The 23,404-nt window shown below is 38.0% G+C and overlaps 1 protein-coding gene across 1 annotated transcript in view; it reads left to right on the forward strand.

The window, feature by feature from the left end:
• Positions 1–15,683: 15,683 nt before the first annotated feature.
• Positions 15,684–23,404, forward strand: part of LOC134660939 (tyrosine-protein kinase Abl) — a 63,091-nt gene continuing 55,370 nt past the window's right edge. The window contains exon 1 of the mRNA XM_063516825.1: positions 15,684–16,138. Within this exon, the coding sequence (XP_063372895.1) occupies positions 16,012–16,138 (127 nt within the window). The 5' untranslated portion in view covers positions 15,684–16,011. The remainder of the gene's footprint in view (positions 16,139–23,404) is intronic.

Genomic DNA, 23,404 nt, shown 5'->3' on the forward strand with positions numbered 1-23,404 from the left:
CTAAAGATAGCTTAACTGAAATGTAGAGATACCTAATTAATAATATTGACAACAAAGATAAATACATATATCATATTTTTTTAGTTTCAAACTATAATGACGCAAATATTTTTACGGGAATACAATTAAAGACATAATAATAGAATCTATTTCTTGGTGTAAAAAGTAAATACTTTTTGAATGAAATTTACTTTTTAAATTTTTAATTATAAATGGAATTAGACCATGACAAGTCTGCAACGATTTTGATAGCACACGCAGTGCAAGTGTTATTTTAAACGTCCTACTTCTATGAAATTGTGACGTATAAATGACACTTTTTGATAAATGAGACTTTTTTTCGTCTTAACTCTAAGTGTAAGGCCTGAGTGGACGCTCGAGTTGGGCGTGCGGCGTGCATGTCAAACAAATGCAAACGTATATGAGCGGCCTTAGTGCAAAGGCCGCTCCTTTACACTAACAGAGATTTTTAGTCCAGGGTATATGTTGTGAGGTATAATTAGTTAATCATTTGTCTCTGTCTGAGCCAGTGGTTGACTGGTAGAGAACGCTTTTGGCATTAAGTCCGCCATTTGTACATTTTTCTTTGTTTCTGCAATAAAGTTTAAATAAATAAATCATTATTTTCAATAATTAATCATGAACTTACATTTTATAACTAATTAGTAATTACTATTACATATTATTGTGTTTAATTACTAAATACTTACTCGATTATAAATATAGATTAAATGAAATTTAATGGAAGAACCCTTGCAATTAATTATGTCTTCATGATATTTTTAAAATAGATACTTCTTTAAATAATTTTACGGTTTAGACTTACTTGTTTTAAGTCACTCGCGCGACATGTTTCGGGAGCCTAGGTCTCCTTTTCCAAGCACTAACAGTGCGAGCAGTAGTGATTAAAACAAGTGAGTCTAAACCGTAAAATTATTCAATGTTAGTATGTCTCACAACAGTTTAAATTAGATACTTCTTTTTTTGCATTCCTGTATAAGGTCACGGGTAAGTGTGGCTGGCCTTCACATTTGGGTTTGTTTACACCACTGACAATCCAACCTCTAGACTGAGCTTAGGCCAATTCTTTCATGAAACCGATGCTGCCAAAAATACGGAGGTGCGGGGGGACGAGGTGAGCGAATCCCGTGCCGTGATTGGTCCGTTCAAATTGATTGACTCGAAGATGGAGTAACGCTACCGTATGTGTGGCAGAGGGGGTAGCTCGACTATGCTATGTCTAGAGGTTGGATTGTCTGTGGTTTACACATACACTTTGATACTAATCAATGTGTAAACAGCCCCAATATGAAAGCAAGCCACACTTCCCGTACCTACCTTACTACATTTTTAATGAAAGTTACCCTAAAATAACCATCTAAGAAGTATCGACTTGTAACTAAAGGGCCCCCACTGATTATCAGTCCGCTGGACGATATCAACCTGTCAGTTGTACGGAACTGTCAACTTTTCTGACTGATAATCAGTGGGCCCTTTATGTTAATGTCTTCGGCACAACATGCTTTTTGGTGTAGATATTTTTTATGTTGCCTGAATACAAATTGTTTGCTAGAACACTATGATAGTCTGGTCAGCGAAAATTGGCAGTAGCAAGTTAAGGCCGATGCACACCTGCGTGTGCGTAGATGTGCGCGTGTGCCAAAACTTCGGAGCCGTGCACGCGCACGTCACGCAAGCGATGTGCCGTATCTCATAAGGATCCGTATTGTATAACGTGCACGTCTGGGCCATTTTATTTAAAGTTGTCCCCTACACTTTTTTTTTTCAAATTTGGGATTTTTAATGTTATTTCTACTCAGAATCCCGAGCTCTTTTGATCCTAATAGGAGAATAAACTGTCCCAAAATTGCCATACATTTTTCGGTCTTTCCATTCCGTGACCGCCATGAAAAATGGTAAGGGAATGGAATTAAAACCTTGGGACACTTTTTTTCTCCTATTAGGATAGAAAGAGCTCGTGATTCTGATTAGAAATAACATAGAAATGGCCCGTCTGCGCAAATAACACACTTAATTTTTTAACCAATGTTTTTACTGATGAATATTGGACGCCCTGCTATTGCCTAAGCTGCGGCCACATTTCTCTGGTCAGACCCTACAGTACTATAGCTATTTCTGTCTTATTTACCTTAGTATTATTGTCTAGAAAACAATTTAATTAAATGTGGAATATTTATAATCGAATGAATCATACATATACATATGTTTTGTTTGTCCAATATTATTTTCATTATTAGTATTACTAATTTCAGCGTTTACAGTCACCAACCAAACAATAATTTATACATATTTTTGTTACTCACTGTACTTTCATACACGTAATACCTACTTAACATGTGATCAAACACATCAATTTTAATGTACTAAAGATAATTTTTTAACCGTGTTTAATACATTTAACGTTTCATAATTACCATATTTAGTGTAAAAAAGGGGACAATTTCTTTTCATTTTTGGTATCGCATCGTACATGAAAGTCAGCGCGATTTTAAATTCAGGATACTTGTATGTCTTCTAACTTTTTTTAAGATTCTTTGTGGAAAGAGGAGAGTAGCGGAATATAAGGGAACCAATACATTATATGACTCTTCTCTTTCCGCACAGACTCTATTTGTATATTATATATATTTAATATATTATAATCCAACACCCGTTCCGTTCTTTTCTAAAAGCCGTTTTCATACAAAGTTACAAAACGTATGTAGTCCTCATTTTACTCTCTGGATATTTTTTTTTATATTTTGACATAGTTTGTTGTATAATATCAACCACAGCCATGCCCCAACGTTTTTTTTTTTCATATTATTAATTATTATAAGAGTTAAAAGCATTTAAAAATTTGTATAAAAGCTATTTATCGCTCCTTATTTAAAAATATTTAAAAAATCGATAATCAAACGTAGTGGCATAGCTATTGTACATCAAATTATGTAAAAATATTTTCCATAATGTCTATATCTAGAGAGGAAAATGGGGACTACGTTTGCATAGAGAAGCGGCCGTCCCCTTTCCTCTTAATCTATACTTATATCTATAATCATAGACTAAAGATTCTTTGATTGCATAAGGGCCACTTGCACCATTCCACTAACCCGGGGTGAAGCGGTTAAACCGTTACCCCAATGTCAAATTGTACTGGTAACTGTGGTAACTCCAGGTTTAACCGGTTAACCCTGGGTTAGTGGAATGGTGCAAGTGGCACTAAGTTGTGTAAAGCCTAGAAAAGACGCCCCGTTATGACAGATGAAGAAGACGGCCATTCTACAGATGTAGTGCATAATTATTTTCCATTGTATTTTCACGGAAACGTACGAACGTGTCTTGCTATTTCAGTCAGTCTTGGTACAAAGAGTATAGTTTGTAGCTTTCTAGTAGACCCCGAAGGCTTATCCTATTGTCTATTGTTCAGTAAAACCGCACGTGCTACTTACCTGCAAAAAAGGGTCCTAATTATTCTATTTGGTACCTGAGCGCGGGCTAGTCCAACGCTCAAAAAACCAGTGTAGGTGCGCTCTCCGATAACGCGCCTTTGTTACGCATCTCGATGACACATTTTAGACTGGTTCTGTAGCGTTCGACTCGCCGGCACTCAGTAACCGAAGTACCGATTTTTTATGCAGGTGGTTGTGGCACGTGGCACGAGCGGTTTTACTTAACAATAGACATTAGGATTAGCTTTCGGGCTCTATTAGAAAGCTACAAATTATACTGAGCTTGACAAATACGAACGTTTCCGAAAAAATACGATGGAAATCTATTAGGTATTCACTAAAGTGTCATTCTATGGAACTTGCTAACTATGTAAACAAAAGCATAGAGAAAGAATACATAGAGTGCTCACTCCATACATCAGTTTTAGTACCAAAAAGACTATTAGCATCTAGCATCGAGTAGCGGAACTATCAGTACTGCTACTTGACAATCGATGTAGCACCGACCGGAAAGTCTTATGCTGTTGAGATAAGACTTTCCGGTCGGTGCTACATCTATTGTCAAGTAGCAGTACTGATAGTTCCGCTACTCGATGCTAGATTTAGACACTGAAATTAATAGTCTGAACTGATGTATGGAGTGAGCACTCTTGTCTTACTATATTTCTCTATGACAAAAGTCACTAGTAAATTGACATTCAGAGACAATTTTAATATGGCGGTTTGTTTACATAGTTAGCAAGTTCCATAGAATGACACTTTACATCTGTATTTTGTGTAGTAACTGAATTATCAAACATCAACTTTTAACAGTTGGAGTTGATATTCGAATACAATCAATGAATATTTGCCAATATAATGTATTTAACACACGCACAAATACATAATATTCATATATTACACAATATTCACCTACTAAATTTATTATTTGTGTTATCTGCATCTGGTATGTATGTTAGCAAATATAATGTATTAAAATTATATCATAGTGGTTTATAAGTAGATATTTTCTGTTTTGAACTAGACTTCTCTTAGTAATTTGTAATTAAAAGTAAATTTGTTATCTTGTATATGCTTTTTTAGCTTTATTCATGACGTGAAATTATGTATTATACGTAGTGAGTTCTATAATATTTACTTATTTTAATTAACATTTTAATTTACGATTTTATCCTCTATGTAGATGTAGACATGGAACATTTTAAAGCGTATTCAATGGAAGATAAGTAATATAAATAAAATGATTTTGATAAATCTCGTTTTATAAATACCCAAATTAAATATTATTCTTTAAAAAAAAACAAGCCTATCAAAACCCTTTTAAAATGGCTATCTTTTACCGTGTGTTTTTATTTTTTGTAGTTTGATGTTTGAAGCATGACCTACCTACATAGACTAGGAATCCTCTAGACGGAGTTTAGAGCAATTCTTTCATGAAACCGATGCTGCCAAAAATACGGGGGTGCGGGGGGACGAGGTGAGCGAATCCCGTGCCGTGATTGGTCCGTTCAAAGACACGGACCAATCACGGCACGGGATTGACTCGAAGATGGAGTAAAACTACCGTATAAGTGGCAGAGGGGGTAGCGTTACTATGCTCAGTCTAGAGGATGTCTTGTCTGTGCCTACCTATATATAAAATTGCATTGTAAATTCTTGCGTCTTGCCACAGGGCCCGATTTTATAAAGCTACAAGTTACAATTTTCCTAGTCTGTACCAGAGGCCTATGACATAATAAAATACGAACTAATATAAGGGATTTTACATACAAAATCACTAATAATAGAGGCGGATTGTCAAAGTAAATTATATAGCCACAGTAAATTTATTGCCATCTTTTGGCAAAAGATTAAAACTGTTAGAACGCCATTTGACTTTGACCCTTATTCTTTCACTGATATGTGTTAATTTGTTAAATATTGAAATTAACGCCATCTACCCGACAGTAGGCCAAAGGTATGGTGCAATCTTTTCGAGAGATGGCGCCATAACCTTTGGCAGTAACTCTCTATACACTCTATTCTCTTTGGTATTATCTTGTCTTTTATTAATTATTGTGCAATAGAAGTGAGAAGGATCATTAGCATAGACTAGGAATCCTCTAGACGTAGTTTAGAGCAATTATTTCATGAAACCGATGCTGCCAAAAATACGGGGGTGCGGGGGGACGAGGTGAGCGAGTCCCGTGCCGTGATTGGTCCGTTCAAAGACACGGACCAATCACGGCACGGGATTGACTCGAAGATGGAGTAAAACTACCGTATAAGTGGCAGAGGGGATAGCGTTACTATGCTCAGTCTAGAGGATGTCTTTTGTCTGTGATCATTAGTAAAGCATGGTTTACAAAAGTAGAAAATTGTAACTTTTTGAAACCTATAATTATTTTAGATAAATTTATGCACATTTCTCTGTGTTTTTATTATTGTTTTGCTGTTCTTGGTATTGTAAATATATTTCTTTTATCCTTAGTTTTCATGCTTATTATGAATAGTTTTTTTTAGTTATTGTTTAATTTAATTTCCGTTCATTTCATTTTGATTTTCAGTTATAACTAGTTAACCAAGACGGAGCTGAGGCAGTGATGGTAAAACTACGTTTCTAGAACAAAACTACCTTTTGTAGAAAACCATTGCGTATTTGTAAAGCGAACTACTATTTGTAGATCATAACATTCATAACTATTTATAGAACTACTTTTGTAGATCAAAATAATTTATTGTTTTATAGAAATTAAGGATTCGTCACGAATTTTTAAGTTTAATTATTTAAAATTTGACTAATTTATTGTATTTATTGCATGATTGAGTTTAGTTTTGCCAAAATTTTCGCCTAAAGATAGCTTAACTGAAATGTAGAGATACCTAATTAATAATATTGACAACAAAGATAAATACATATATCATATTTTTTTAGTTTCAAACTATAATGACGCAAATATTTTTACGGGAATACAATTAAAGACATAATAATAGAATCTATTTCTTGGTGTAAAAAGTAAATACTTTTTGAATGAAATTTACTTTTTAAATTTTTAATTATAAATGGAATTAGACCATGACAAGTCTGCAACGATTTTGATAGCACACGCAGTGCAAGTGTTATTTTAAACGTCCTACTTCTATGAAATTGTGACGTATAAATGACACTTTTTGATAAATGAGACTTTTTTTCGTCTTAACTCTAAGTGTAAGGCCTGAGTGGACGCTCGAGTTGGGCGTGCGGCGTGCATGTCAAACAAATGCAAACGTATATGAGCGGCCTTAGTGCAAAGGCCGCTCCTTTACACTAACAGAGATTTTTAGTCCAGGGTATATGTTGTGAGGTATAATTAGTTAATCATTTGTCTCTGTCTGAGCCAGTGGTTGACTGGTAGAGAACGCTTTTGGCATTAAGTCCGCCATTTGTACATTTTTCTTTGTTTCTGCAATAAAGTTTAAATAAATAAATCATTATTTTCAATAATTAATCATGAACTTACATTTTATAACTAATTAGTAATTACTATTACATATTATTGTGTTTAATTACTAAATACTTACTCGATTATAAATATAGATTAAATGAAATTTAATGGAAGAACCCTTGCAATTAATTATGTCTTCATGATATTTTTAAAATAGATACTTCTTTAAATAATTTTACGGTTTAGACTTACTTGTTTTAAGTCACTCGCGCGACATGTTTCGGGAGCCTAGGTCTCCTTTTCCAAGCACTAACAGTGCGAGCAGTAGTGATTAAAACAAGTGAGTCTAAACCGTAAAATTATTCAATGTTAGTATGTCTCACAACAGTTTAAATTAGATACTTCTTTTTTTGCATTCCTGTATAAGGTCACGGGTAAGTGTGGCTGGCCTTCACATTTGGGTTTGTTTACACCACTGACAATCCAACCTCTAGACTGAGCTTAGGCCAATTCTTTCATGAAACCGATGCTGCCAAAAATACGGAGGTGCGGGGGGACGAGGTGAGCGAATCCCGTGCCGTGATTGGTCCGTTCAAATTGATTGACTCGAAGATGGAGTAACGCTACCGTATGTGTGGCAGAGGGGGTAGCTCGACTATGCTATGTCTAGAGGTTGGATTGTCTGTGGTTTACACATACACTTTGATACTAATCAATGTGTAAACAGCCCCAATATGAAAGCAAGCCACACTTCCCGTACCTACCTTACTACATTTTTAATGAAAGTTACCCTAAAATAACCATCTAAGAAGTATCGACTTGTAACTAAAGGGCCCCCACTGATTATCAGTCCGCTGGACGATATCAACCTGTCAGTTGTACGGAACTGTCAACTTTTCTGACTGATAATCAGTGGGCCCTTTATGTTAATGTCTTCGGCACAACATGCTTTTTGGTGTAGATATTTTTTATGTTGCCTGAATACAAATTGTTTGCTAGAACACTATGATAGTCTGGTCAGCGAAAATTGGCAGTAGCAAGTTAAGGCCGATGCACACCTGCGTGTGCGTAGATGTGCGCGTGTGCCAAAACTTCGGAGCCGTGCACGCGCACGTCACGCAAGCGATGTGCCGTATCTCATAAGGATCCGTATTGTATAACGTGCACGTCTGGGCCATTTTATTTAAAGTTGTCCCCTACACTTTTTTTTTTCAAATTTGGGATTTTTAATGTTATTTCTACTCAGAATCCCGAGCTCTTTTGATCCTAATAGGAGAATAAACTGTCCCAAAATTGCCATACATTTTTCGGTCTTTCCATTCCGTGACCGCCATGAAAAATGGTAAGGGAATGGAATTAAAACCTTGGGACACTTTTTTTCTCCTATTAGGATAGAAAGAGCTCGTGATTCTGATTAGAAATAACATAGAAATGGCCCGTCTGCGCAAATAACACACTTAATTTTTTAACCAATGTTTTTACTGATGAATATTGGACGCCCTGCTATTGCCTAAGCTGCGGCCACATTTCTCTGGTCAGACCCTACAGTACTATAGCTATTTCTGTCTTATTTACCTTAGTATTATTGTCTAGAAAACAATTTAATTAAATGTGGAATATTTATAATCGAATGAATCATACATATACATATGTTTTGTTTGTCCAATATTATTTTCATTATTAGTATTACTAATTTCAGCGTTTACAGTCACCAACCAAACAATAATTTATACATATTTTTGTTACTCACTGTACTTTCATACACGTAATACCTACTTAACATGTGATCAAACACATCAATTTTAATGTACTAAAGATAATTTTTTAACCGTGTTTAATACATTTAACGTTTCATAATTACCATATTTAGTGTAAAAAAGGGGACAATTTCTTTTCATTTTTGGTATCGCATCGTACATGAAAGTCAGCGCGATTTTAAATTCAGGATACTTGTATGTCTTCTAACTTTTTTTAAGATTCTTTGTGGAAAGAGGAGAGTAGCGGAATATAAGGGAACCAATACATTATATGACTCTTCTCTTTCCGCACAGACTCTATTTGTATATTATATATATTTAATATATTATAATCCAACACCCGTTCCGTTCTTTTCTAAAAAAAAGTGCAATACCATTTTGGGGCTAGTGATGTGAATACAATGACGTGAGGTTTATATTATTGGCAATGCGTCATTCTTTATAATATAAAGCCTGACCAGTAATATATGATCATTGTCAAGAGGGCGTTGTTATTCTCATGTATAGGGTGACAGTTCAGTATAGTATGAAAAAAATAGTTCCAGTGAAATTCCGCAACATGGCGCGTGATCATATATTCATGGTCAGGCTTTACAATTTTTATTATATTTGAACATTAGTTACTGTTTTTAAAATAATATAAAACAATGAGGCCAAATATAATTTTATTTTTTAAAGACGTGTCACTTTATATAATTCGGCATGTTTAAGTAAATCAAATCAATTCGATTCATGATCTAAAGTAAATCCGACGAATGATAAACCAAGAGTTTAATGTTGCTGAGACTTAAGCTTTAGTAAGTATTAAGTTTCAAATAAGTTTAAAACTTATTATTATTCTTAATAAGTAATGAGAGCCATGTAACTTAAATGAGCTAAGCTCATCTTTTTGACAAAAGGACTAAAACTGTGCGTAATGAAAGCAGGGCAAAAATACAAGAAAACTTTAAGAAATAGGCACGTGGAATGTTCCATTGGCCGTTTTCATAACGTTCTATACCCGTACAGAACTCCCGAGGATACTCCGACACCAGCGCCCGAGCCTCCATTAATCCTAACTCCGGAACCCGAGCCGGTACCGGATCCAGTTCCGGAAGTTCCGGAATTGCCGGCTTCACCCAGCCCGGAGCGCCCGACCACTTTACAGGTCGCTCCGGCGGTATCAGCCGCGCCGTCTCCGGCAGGCTCGGCCACCCCACGTCGCGATTCCCAACTCACTGATCAAGGGTACTTCGATGTCAAGTTCTACCACAATAAGCTGTGGTAATTGGGTGTTTTAATTTATGTCCATTCCTTTTTACTCAATGCTGGTTTGTTGTGAGTTTATGTATTTGTATGTTTAGATGGCTGTTTTGGAGTTGGACGCGGATTGCTTGTGAATTGGATTAAGATTCTTTCATTCTGGAGGTTATCCTTAAAAGGGTTTCCTGTAAGAGCTTGTGTATTTGAATTTCTAGATGTCTTTTATCCCCGAACTCTTCCATTAAGGGATGTAATTGAAGTAACTGATAAACATTGGTATCGTTGAGTCAGGACGGCCCCAGTCACTTTTCTCTTGGCGTCAGTTGGCACTTGTTTACTAAACACCAGTAAGATTGAATGGACTAATATAACTTGAGATGACGAATAAGCTCTTTTTAATTACATTTTTAACTTTGATACTTATCCTAGAAAATATAAAAATAGACATCGAAATACCTTCCGTGGTGTAGCGATTCAAATCACATTATGTCTGCTCCGCTTGTGTTAAAGTTTATTGGTTATCAAATGCTATAAAACTTAAGTCCAACTGAAAGATTTCTATATCGCAATTTTATACAACTATTGGTATAATTTCAAACAAAAATCTATTGGAAAACTTTGAAAATCAATGAGCTTTACACAACACAACCTCAATTAAAAAAACCAAGCTGACTTCGTCATCTTGATTTTTAATTAATATTGTTATTCTTTTTCGTTGACGCTTTCGTTTATAAGGTATACACGCCAAAAACTTTTCCTTGATTTAGTACCTGGCCTATTAATGTTAGAGCGTCTACTACGGTAAATTATTGCTTGATGATGTATGTACTAGCGGCTGATATGAGAAAATATCTTCACTACATTCGAATTATGTAGAATGACGCATCGATTTTTTGTATTCTTTGCAGTCAGACCAATCTAAACTATTTTATTGTGTAATATATTATGTACACTGTCAAAGTTACATATACATGTATGTAATAATATGGATGTGCGTACAAATCGTGTAGTTTGGTTATCAAATAGCTTGTACTTCACTTTATTTTATACACTGTTAGACATGTAATCAGTCGTTAATTTTCAATCAGGCATATTTGTTCCTTTACTTATTTTAAAATATTTCAGGAAGCTAAAAAGACCAACAGAATTAAGTTAATAGTGATATAAATCGCTCGGATTCTGGTGAATCCACCTGTTTTTTTTTTACAAAGTATTAGGCGTCGAAAGGTTACTTTTATAAAGTTGATGTCATAGAACTTATACGCTTTATTTAAGAGATTCGGCCGCTTGGGTGTTACATATCTAAATAGGTTTGAGTTCTGCCGAGTGTTTGGAAAGGCTTGTATGAGCATGAATGTATTAATTCAAATAACGACTCCGTTATTTAAATTTGTAATCATATGTATACAGCCCTATATGTTATTATTACTTTTATATGACGCAACTTCTGTCATTAACTTTACAATGACGCGTACAAACGTAATTATTTAAAACGACGCTCTATTATTTAACTTGGAAATATATCCATGCTTTATGCTATTTTCTATATTTTACAATCAACTTAGATTAATTTTTAATTTAGCTCAACTAGTAGGTATCACAAAGAGTAAATAACGAACAAATTGTTAAAATACATGCGATCACTGTTTATTTATACTTTTTTACTAGATTATTGAATAAAGCGGCTTGAAACTAATTATACACCTCGCACTGATATGAAGCATTCCTTTTAAAACTCGTGAAATTGCATATTGTTGAAATGAATATTGGTGTGTTAGTGAATTTTATTGTCAAAAATTGGCAAGTTCTCGATTGATTGTGGCACATTTTTATACATGTATGTGGTTATTATAAACGAACATTTATTTAGGTGTAACCAACTTTTTGCTTTATATAATTAGTCGTATGCTATGATTAATACTAAAAACTCATTTTTGTTGTTTGGTCATTTTTCATGTCGTTGTAGAGAATCTATCACTCTGAAGAAAAACTGATGAAGTGACACGGATGGTAGGGCAAACAATTTTTTATTATTATTCCGTTGTATTTTATTGAGGCGAGAAACTGATCGTGTAGTCTACAGAACAAATATTAGTATACATTTCCGTGGATTCTGGCACGCAAGTATAATCCTGTATTTTTTTTCTTATACCTACCGAGATTAAAAAAACTAATAATTTAATATTGTATATTACAAAAGCTACATCGGAGTGTTACTTATTTTAAGGCGTTACAAACTGTCAGCGTAGACTTAACTCGTATAGTCAGCAGCAATAGTTGCTAAGCGGGCCAGGTGTTCAAAATGATCTTGACGCGACTTTATTGTTAAGAGAATAAGAGCGCGTCAAGGTAATTTTGAACACCTCGCCCGCTTAGCAACTTCTGCTGCTACTGTAGGTACATTAGGTACATAGGTACCATTGTATTTTCTGAGATTATATATTAAAGAATTATGAAACATGACGCATGCGAAATTGCGTGCGTCATCATTTATAAACACATGAAATTAACTCATTCTGGAAAAAAAAAACGTTCTACGCTGACAATATCGCACCAATTACTCATAAACCAAATAATAACTAAATTACTAGGTTAATTAATTTTAATATTATTAACAGTATTTAGTCGGCAGCGGGCCCTCGGCTCTAGACTTAAATAATAATTGATGTTGTCCACTCACATTATTTTAAGTACCTATGGTAATAATTATTGAATAGTATGTTAATTACATTACTTACAATGGCCAAGGCTGGAGTGATAGAAATGCATTTTAAGCTATTATTTGAAATGTGTATTAATTATTGTTAGCGATCTGTTATTTTTTTATACAATTGTTTGCTCGAATTACATTGTAATGAATATAAATCGTTTTAATACAATTAAATCGCTGAATTATAACGTTTGTGTTTTATTAGTATAAAACATTTCACAAACAGTAACCCCCTACCGCTACCTCCAACCCAAGCCTACCTCACCTACCACTTAAGATCGGTTTTCCTAGGATAGCGGTGCGGTCATATAGCGGCCGTCTCCATACTAAATAATACGGCTAAATATGGATGTCGTAGTATTTGTATGGAGACGGCCGCTATATGACGGCACCGCTATCGGAGGAAACCAAAGCATTACCTACCTATATTCACCTTATGTAAGTTGCCACTGTTTGCTTTTGGTTTACCACACAAAACATAAATAATTTTACGGTTTAGAGTGTTTAGTTAGACTCACTTGTTTGTCATTGTTCAGGTTAAATATAGAGACTATTACTGCAATGTTTTGCCGCCAGAGTTCAGCACTATTAGCGACTTAAGTATACCATTTTTTTTTTTTTTTTTTTTTCAGAGGTGGAGGTAATCCTCATTGATTAGAGTAACTTATACATACTGTACCGTAAAACGGAGTGAGTAGGTTTCGCGAGGAGAGGTGGGTTATGAATGGGGAGAGGGGGGTGAGAAGGGATTTTAAGGCTACTGCTACGAAAATAATGTATTCCAATTTAAAAAGGAGCTGTAATACGCATAATAAAAAAAATCGATCCAACAATCTTCCAAAATCACCTTTGTATGAAAACCCCTCACCCCAAATACGAGGCACTACGGGGTGAGGTGGGGTTTTCCTCTTTATCGTCAAAGTTATGAAATGGAACTACCCAAAATAAAATACAAACGTCCGGAACATTTATTATATACACTATTCAGTTTTCATATGTAAAAATAAAATGTTATCGAGGTTTGAATTTCAGTTTTGACCCTACTCACCCCATTTTACGGTACCTTAACACTTATGTTATGTATGACTGTACCAAAACTCGTGATGCGTGAGAAATACGGAGTTCGGCCACATAATGCTGATACTTTGGGTCTTGGGAGACAACGACAAAAATGGTTTTCGGGTCGTGGGAATCTGTCAGTGGAAACTTACATAAGGTGAATATGGGTAAGTGTGGCTGTATTTTTCTTCCAATTAAGTAATTTTAAAAATATGAAAAGATGTGCCGATAGTTAATTCTTACAAGTTTGTATGAAGCGCTCTGGATTTTTTACTATGACAAAGCAACACAGCGAAATATAATAATTGAATTTCATGGCAAAACAACTGAGTTTCTGAATTTCATGTTTGTGTCATTTTGATGGACTTTAAGTTTGCATTTTGGTTACGGAACCCCCGGAACCCTAATCCGTCGCAGCCACTGCGAAAAACGCACTGCGCTAACTGCGCATTTTTTGAAGTTGGCGGCAAAAAGTGTTGCCAGACCAAATTTTCTTGCACAAACTACCTATTCACGGGCCATTATTCACAATTTTCCCCTACTCCATGGAAATTCAAGACTGTGCAACAAGCCCAGACTGTGCAAATGTTATTTAATCTTCATAATATTATAGAAGTTTGTCGTTTAAAGTAGCACAGTGGGCTATCTAAATCACTGTCAACTTAGCTTGGTCTAATTCTAAAAGGCTTTTGTGGTCTTTTGTTGTTTGTTCTTTAGTAACAAGTTTTTTTTTTTAATGATATAGGAGGCAAACGAGCAGACGGATCACCTGATGGTAAGCGATTACCGCCGCCCATGGACACCCGCAACACCAGAAGGGTTGCAAGCGCGTTGCCGGTCTTTAAGATGGGAGTACGCTCTTTTCTTGAAGGTTTGAAGGTCGTATCGGTCTGGAAATACCGCAGGCGACAGTTCATTCCACAGTTTGGCTGTGCGAGGCAGGAAGTTTCTGGAGAAACGCACAGTTGAGGACTGCCAACTATCTAAGTGGTGAAGATGGTAATGTTGTCGCGTAGGGCGATGGCAAAAAGAAGCAGCAGGGATTAATCCGAACAATTCCTCGGAGCACTCCCCGTTATACATGCGATAGAAAATGCAAAGCGAGGCCACATCTCTACGCAGCGCCAAGGAGTCAAGCCGTTCCGAAAGACGCTGGCAGTCGACAATTCGAGCCGCTCTTCGTTGGATGCGGTCCAGAGGGCGAAGCTGGTATTGGGGTGTCCCTGCCCATAGATGAGAGCAGTATTCCATGTGTGGGCGAACCTGCGCCTTATAAAGCTGTAGGCGCTGGGCCGGTGTGAAATACTGTCTCGATCTGTTGAGCACACCGAGCTTCTTGGAAGCTAATTTAGCCTTACCCGCTAGATGACCGCGGAACTGGACTTCACTCGAAATGTCGACACCAAGGATTCCGATACTGGCTGCGGCACTCAGGGGAGTGCTTTCGAAACGAGGTGACACGACAAACTCTAACTTTTTTTGCGGTAAACGCGCAAACCTGTGTCTTGCTAGGGTTAAAATGGACTAAGTTAAGTCGACCCCATTCAGAGACTTCCTTTAGGGAAGTCTCAATTTCAGACACAAGTTTGTTCCGGTTCTCGATGACGATTTCCCGAGAGATATTGGTGCGGCCGGTGTAAAAGGCATCACCTGTACTATCATCAGCATAACAATGAATACCGCTGATTTGCAGCATGTCATTGAAATGCAGAAGGACTAGCGTGGGTGATAGCACGCAGCCTTGGGGGACACCAGCATTCACAGACATAGGGTCTGAGCATTCACCGTCAACTACGACCTTTATGCTTCTGTCTGCTAGAAAGCTACTGACCCATACAAATAATCTCTCGGGAAGCCCATAGGATGGTAGCTTCGAAAGAAGTGCTCTGTGCCAAACGCGATCGAAGGCCTTCGCAATATCCATGTTAGTAACAAGTGTGTTAATAAAGCACCAACTGTTTCCAATTTTATTTGCCATAGACAAATTATCATTTTCCGTTAATACATCCAGCTTTTTCCAGCATCCAACATGCACAGATGATATAAGTGCGCGTGAATGCCTGCTTTACCGCCAGTGCTGCCACCATCGGCAAAACCCACAACCAAAAAAATCGACGTCAAACATGTCAGACAACAGACACATAATGGCGGTGGTTGTGTTGTTTTTTACAGCCAGTCAGCCCCGGTAATGATTTTTCGTCAAATTACGCTATCAAACTCGAAGTATGCGCGGTTAATGATAGAGTTTTATTCAAATGTTGTCTAATTGACTTTATAGCGTCGATATATTTAATATACTATAATGAAATTAAGTTTGGTGCTGTCGCGTTGGTTTTATTGAATTAGAGTGGTGGTGTGGGTTGTGTTTGGGACGGTGCGGCGGTGCCATGGGGGCGCAGCAAGCGAAGGAGCGCGGGACCTCGAGCGGGGCTTCGATGCGTTCCGCGAGGAGTAAGCCCCGCGTGCCCAAGGACCCCCGCATTCTTGGCTCGAACATTTTCACTGAACACAGCGGTGAGTCACGAGCATCCCTTAGAAAAAAAAACAAAAAATACTTTTTTTACATGCCTTAAAAGCTGTGATAACAGTAAATTATAATGCCGCGATGATCAGGTGTTTGATTTATTTTTATCTAATTCACATTTACTCGCGATAAAATATGTAAAAAAGCACGGCTTCGTGTGTGTATCGCACCAAACTTATCTCATATATCTAGAGATAAGCTATGCAAAAGATTATCATTTCAGTATCAGTGCTGTTCATTGTTTAAAATTGTTTTAAAATCATTTGAACATGTATTTATTTCCTTGTACATTTATGTTTATTATTATTTATAGAACAGTACTCTTATCTGTGTAAACATACAACACAATAATGTAGCAAAATATGCCCATTTAAACTATTTATGCACTCTCAGAACGGGTTTCATAAATATTAGAATGATTTGTTTGAAATGTAGTCATTCTTAGCATTATGCAGGCAGTTTTGTCTCCATTCAGTGTTCCTGTATAATTGATTTGCCTAAATAGTCATAATTTCCACTGCCATTAAACATGGATACTTATATCGTTAACCCAGGTAAACCAGGCTAAGCGCCACTTGCACCATCCCACTAACCCGGGGTTAACCCATTAAACTGTTAATCCAGTGTCAAATTGTACTGGTAACCATGGCAACTCCAGGTTTGGCCGCTTAACCCTGGGTTAGTGGATGGTGCAAGTGGCGCTAAGGGATAATGTCTGTGCGGAAAGAGAAGAGTCGTGGAATGTATTGGGCCCCATACATTTCACGACTCTTCTCTTTCTGCACAGACTCTATATATATTTCAAACATGTTCTATTTTCGATCAGTAAGACTGACATTCTGTCAGTCTGGTAAAGGGTTAATGGTTACTTATGTATTAAATGCCAAGGTGTGGGCAAATTTTTAAACAAAGAACCAACTTAGCAGAAATATTTACCATTCTTTAATATTCCTTAAACTGGTGAGTACACTCAAGTTCACAAACATCTATACAAGCCAATGTTCCAAAAGATATATTTACACACCTCTACAACACTGACAATAAGGTTGTGTATATATATTTCTGGAACATTGGTTTGTAGAGATGTTTGTGAACTCGACCATACAATGCACTGATGTCTGCATACCTTCTGAAATGGCCACTACTGCACTACTATACACTACTGCACTACTATGGGTAGTGTTTTTTCTTTAGAAGCTCTGTTTTAAATACTGAATCAAGAGGCATGTAGGACAAAGTTTTTCAATTTAACTGTCATTACAAGCTTTTTATTAACATGCAATGTATCTATGTATGTACTGGTCAAATTTAACTTGCAAGATTTCCAATGAAGCAGAAAATTTGCATTCATATGTAAGCCGGGAGACAATGCAATATTATGGTGCCATCGAGCCAATCTGATGATGGAGACAGGCGGTGGCCATAGGAACTCTGATAAAACAACGAAACCTAATTGTGTTTGGGGTTTGTTAGAATTGTCTCGATGAGTACTAGTTGCCTGTTGAAAAAAGTACAGTAAGTGACAAAAGCTTGTATCAAAAATGAAATTTTTGGCAAAAAACTTATTTCTCCACTGGTCAGACGGCCTTACGTCTAGGCTTTATGTTTCTAATTTAAATTAGTAGTACTTAATCTAGTACAGCTTCGTTACTTTAAACTGCAGCCATGCGAATGAACAGCGAATGTAATTTACTAATTGCAATTTAGTATAGTTTTTGTACTTATTATGTTTACAGTTTAAGCTTTTCCGGATCTAAATGAATGTTTATAACCCCCAACGCAAAAAAGGGGTGTTATATGTTTGACGCCAATGTCTGTCTATTTGTGTGTCTGTCTGTGGCATCGTAGCTCTTCAATCGATGGACCGATTTCGATGCAGTTTTTTTACGTGAAAGCGAGTTTCCTTGCGGTGTTAATGAATATTGTAGGAATAAAATGTTTGACAACCGTATTGTAATCTAAAAGAACGACTCGATTTAAAAAAACTGTTCTCTGAACCTACGGCACCTTAACTGACAATTCTTAAACTCTATTGTGAAGGCATTATGTCCACCGATGAACAGTCGTTATTAATTATTATTCCGAGGTTATTATCGGTGCGTGGACTGAATCATTTCAATGGCAATAGTCGATTATTATTAATATTATTATAATTAGTACGTATCGCTATATCAGCGGGTTTCCTCCGTTTGCTACCTATACGCGGCTCGATTTACGCACCGTACAGTCGCCATCAGATATATCGGGGCGGCCGAGGTGCTCAAAAATATCTGAACACGCACTCTAATGCACGATTCCCACCGACCGGCTGGAGTCGGGGCTCGCCGGAGAGCAAATCTGGGGCGTTATGTATGAAAAGGGACCTTATTGTCGATGGCGCTTACGCCGCACAGCGTCGCGCGGCATTGTATTTATATCGGAGCATCGTTAATAATGGCGTAACCACCATCGATAATGAGGTCCCTTTTCATGGATAACGTCACATTTAATGTGCCTATACATTATATAGAGACGCTATGGAGTCTGCCCGGAGCCGACCGGCTTGCAGCAGGCGTGACTTGCTCCGCGATTTCGTCGCGTCGCTACAAGTACATGCGGCCCACACCAATTTTGGTGTCTAGCCAGCCATAGTAGTTGCCGCGCACCGCTACGGAACGCACGCCTGCTCGCGCTTGCGCCACCTAGCGGTCATATCTAACGTAATAAACGCGTTTTGTTGAGAATGAACCTTCTGTACCTAGTACTATTATTTATTCTGTGCTTGCGGCCGTACAGAGGTCAAAATGAGCTCCGACTCCACCCGTTCCGTGGGAATCGTTCTTAACGCGTTGAAAATAGAGGCGTGTACAGATATTTGTGAGCACCTTGGCCGCTTCGATATATCTGACGACTGTGGGTACTACAACCATAAACTTGATACGTTCGTTATAGTTAAAGGAAGTCCATAGACGTTATGAACATTTATTAACTTGCTTAGCAACTATTTTCTAATAACATCATATATCATATATAATGACGTGAAAGTTAGAAGTTCGCAGCTTAGCCTAATTAAGGAATCTACATATCCTTAATGATGCATAATGAAAGTGATATAAATATAGTGACTTATAGCATAAAACCTGTTATAATACGAAACTAATAGCCGCCGCCATACAACAAGTTAAATTTAAGATTCCGTCACACAGTACAGGCGCGTTTTCCGGGCGGGGCGTGAGCGGGGCGGGCGCGCCGCTTTTACATATAAAATGCTCACACCCCGCCCGGAAAACGCGCCTGTGTGACGGAACCTTTACGCTCTCATTTTAGAAAGATCGATCGATCTAGCTAGCTCTCTTATCTCTGGGAAAACGCGCATTTTTGACTTTTTATGTTACATAATTATTATGCCGAGCAAAGCTGGCGGTCTCCTAGATATTAATAATAATCGTATACCTTTAAACGAGCCATTATTGTTTTTTTTTTATTTATATATATATTTCGGCGATCTCGGAAACGGATCTAACGATTTCGATGAAATTTGCTATATGGAGGTTTTCGAAGGCGAAAAAGCGATCTAGCTAGGTCTTTACGGCTACCATCAGTTTGGCACTGACATAGACGCCGTCGAGAACGTAATTTACTTTCTATACATCTCGCTCGTACTCGCATATTTGTGCAAACGAGATGTATAGAAAGTAAATTACGTTCTCGATAACGTAAATGTCAGTTTTGACACTGTCAGTGACTCATGGTACGGGCTCTTATCTCTGGGAAAACGCGCATTCTTGAGTTTTTATATGATTTCCGAGCAAATCTCGATCTCCCAGCTAATACCCAATATCCAGATATGTTGATAAGAGTCCTTGTAACAAATCCTCGCCGGCAATAAGCATTGCCGTCCCCCGGGCAACTATTAGCACGTTTTGCATGACTACCTATATGGGGCATTATCTATGAAAAGGAACCTTATTGTCGATGGCGCTTACGCCGCACAGCGTCGCGCGGCATTGTATTTATATCGGAGCATTGTTAATAATGGCGTAACCGCCATCGACAATAAGGTCCCTTTTCATAGATAAAGTCACATATAGTCCATTGTTGCTAATTTGGACAGTGTCCGCTCCCGCACATACTAATAGTTAGGGAGGCGAGGTAGCTAAATGGCGTAATTCAACGGCGCCGTCGAGACCTATCAAAATAGAAAGATAAAATAATTTCGAAAAGAAAAGCTCGTATGGCAAAAACCATTTTAGCGGTGGGTTTGGCGTGTACGGTTTTTCAAAAATGTTAAAAAAAACAGTTACTTGGGCATTCTCGAGCGCGTCAGATATTCATACTACGTATGCCCCGAGTGCCTCTGATAACAACGGTATACTAATCTGCCGGTTTGCGTGGTGGGGGTAGGCATATAAAGTAGTCAAAAATGCAAAAAAAAAAATTTTACTCGAGCGCGTCAGATTTTCGGAAGGGGTGTTAAGTAGGCCCCAAGGAAGCTTCCTTTAAAAAAACTGACGATTTCGGCGTGACGATAAGTTACGATGAATTTTTGAAAATGCAAAAAAAAAAGTTTTTTTGAAATACTCGAGCGCGTCAGATTTTCATAGGGGAGGTTTATCTCGGTATCCTGAAAGCATATTTTTTTAATCTGACAAAAATGTTGGTGGGTTCTCTTAATCTGACCGGGAGTTTGAGTTTTTATGATGCTTCAAGTCAAAAAGTTTTAACTTTGGACAAAAATGTACAGAGACCTTTTTTGTGTAAAATAAAATTACCTTTTTTGTTTATTTAAACTTTTTTTTTGTAAAATGTATCGTTCGCGACTTATATGCCGCAACGCGTTCTTAGGAAGACGAAATGGCTCCTCCACACTTCCGGTCATGCGGAAACCGGCAGATTTTGTATTTTTAGTAAGTTTTAGATTATATTCTTCAAAATAAAAAAATAAAAAATCGCGCTCGAGAATGCCGGATTAACGTTTTTTTTTTACAAGTTCGCGACCCTATAACTCGGCGGCGTCAAGGACTTATCGTCAGATTAGTTAAATTTAGTCTTTAAACACTAAAATCAACCCCCAATATCTTAATCTGACGCGCTCGAGTATTTCAGACTATCCATTTTTTTTTACTAATCTGATCGTCTATCCTAGGCGCGCGTCACTACATATAGAGCTAAATACTTTACAAGGTTGTTCTATTAGGTCTAAGGTATCTCTCATATCTTAAACTGCCACGCTCGAGTATTGCCGAAAATTCCCCTATTCGCCTCCCTAACTATAATGTGCTTGTACCATCAACCAACAGGCTCCGCGATTGTAGCGCCATTTAGGGTCCTTAGCTAAATTGGTTATTCAATACTTACGCTATAGAATTTCCAATTTAGCAAGAACCCTAACGCCATCTCTGCTATCTCTAGTATAGGTATAGACGAAGCTATTAAGTTATAAACTATAGTCTCCCAAAGCTATTATTAATAGGGATGATTTTGAATTTTATAACAAAATCTAGTAAAATAGATAGCAAATGAGCAATTTATCACAATATTGTGGATATTAAAAAAAATTGAGACGTGTTCAGATATTTGTGAGCGCCTTGGCCGCTCCGCTATATCTGATGGCGACTGTACCGCAGTAAGCCGGTTCAACCCTTTGTTGGCTTAGCTCGGTTTTTGCTGAACTAAGAGCTAGACTGCTAGATGAAGGCAGACTGAGACTTAAACGTACAGTCACCTGCAATAATATGTTACTCTTCGAAAACCGCAAAAATATATGATGCATCAACGTCATCATAGTGAAAACTTGTCAAAAAACTGTTTAAAGCATAGTATGTATATGTTAACTCTATGTCTTAGGATGTGCACTAGTGCCAGGCGTGTCTCACTCCGCAATCTCGTCGCTTTGCTACAGGTAGTCAAAAGTACATCCGTTCGGCTCCAATTTTGGGGAAAGCCATAAGACGCGCGTGGCGCTGTCGCCACCTAGCGGCCATATCTGTGCTTATCGTAACAGACGCGTTTTGTTAGAGAGTGAGTCTTCTGTACTTAGTACTATTATTTATTCTGTGCTAGTGCTGCACTCCGGCGGAAGAACATTGCAGTAATACCCCTATTGAGAACGTAGGTATGTGACGTTCCTCGGTTAAGGTACCTTATGTCGCTTACGCTATTATTAACGACGCTCCGATACTAATGCGGTGCTACTTACATAAAAGGGCCCACTGATTACCAGTCCGCCGGACGATATCGGCACACCTCGGACACTGGCGATCAAATGTATGAAACAAACGCGTTCTTACGCACACAGCCTAAGCTCGTGTAGGTGAACGCGTACCATGCTTGTGTGAGTGAGATAAGACATTGTAGGGTAACTGTGAGGTAACCGAGAGCGGGTCTCAGCGGGTGGGCGGCACTTTCAACGGGAGGTAGGGAGCGTCCATACTGTATGCTAGTACTCTTTATTATACTGTGATATCGGCCTGTCAGTAGTTCGGAACTGTCACCTTTTGCCTTTAAGCGCGCCAGCCTAAACTGCCGGTAGCCTGCACTGCGGCTCCGAAACCTGGCCCCGCTCGAACGGTATCACCAAGCTAGGGGTCGTGGGGTTAGATAACGGCCGGTAGCGACAAAGCTGGCCTACACCTGGCGGTCTAGCATGAGTTGCATTCTCGCGCGCGACTCCATACTTGAAGTCGCGCTTGATGTATGGAGTCGCGCGCGAGAACGCAACTCATGCTAGACCGCCAGATCACACAGTGTCCACACAATGACGACGGAAGACCGCCCCACGAGGATGGGGCGCGACCCAAACCAGGCTCCACAGCAGGGATGCGGAAGAGCCCCCTCGCACCCTCTCAAAAGGGTGTCGAAAGGACACACTACCCTTGAGCGTCCACCGCCACAAGGTTCTTTTACCCGTGTAACGTCACATATTGACTCGACTTTGTTTGCAACTGTAACAATAGTTTGGAACGAGAATGCGAGCGCCGTAAGCCGATTCCCCTTCTTTGTTAACTCCGTTCACTGTTTACTGAACTAAGAGTTGTTGAAGACATTTACATTTACCGGCGCAAATGGATATAAAATGTAGAAACATTGATTGACCGAGCGTTAGCGAAGGTGTCCGTTTCAGCTTGGGCTAAAATGCTTTCGTATTGTCCGGATGTTCTCTAAAGTGTCATTCTATGGAACTTGGTAACATGCAATAAGCATGCAAGGTAACACTATGTAAACAAAAGTCATTAGTAAATCCATATTTTTTGACAGTTTCAATATGGCAGTTTGTT

The sequence above is a fragment of the Cydia amplana genome, chromosome Z (genome assembly GCF_948474715.1).
Source record: "Cydia amplana chromosome Z, ilCydAmpl1.1, whole genome shotgun sequence".
NCBI lineage: Eukaryota > Metazoa > Arthropoda > Insecta > Lepidoptera > Tortricidae > Cydia > Cydia amplana.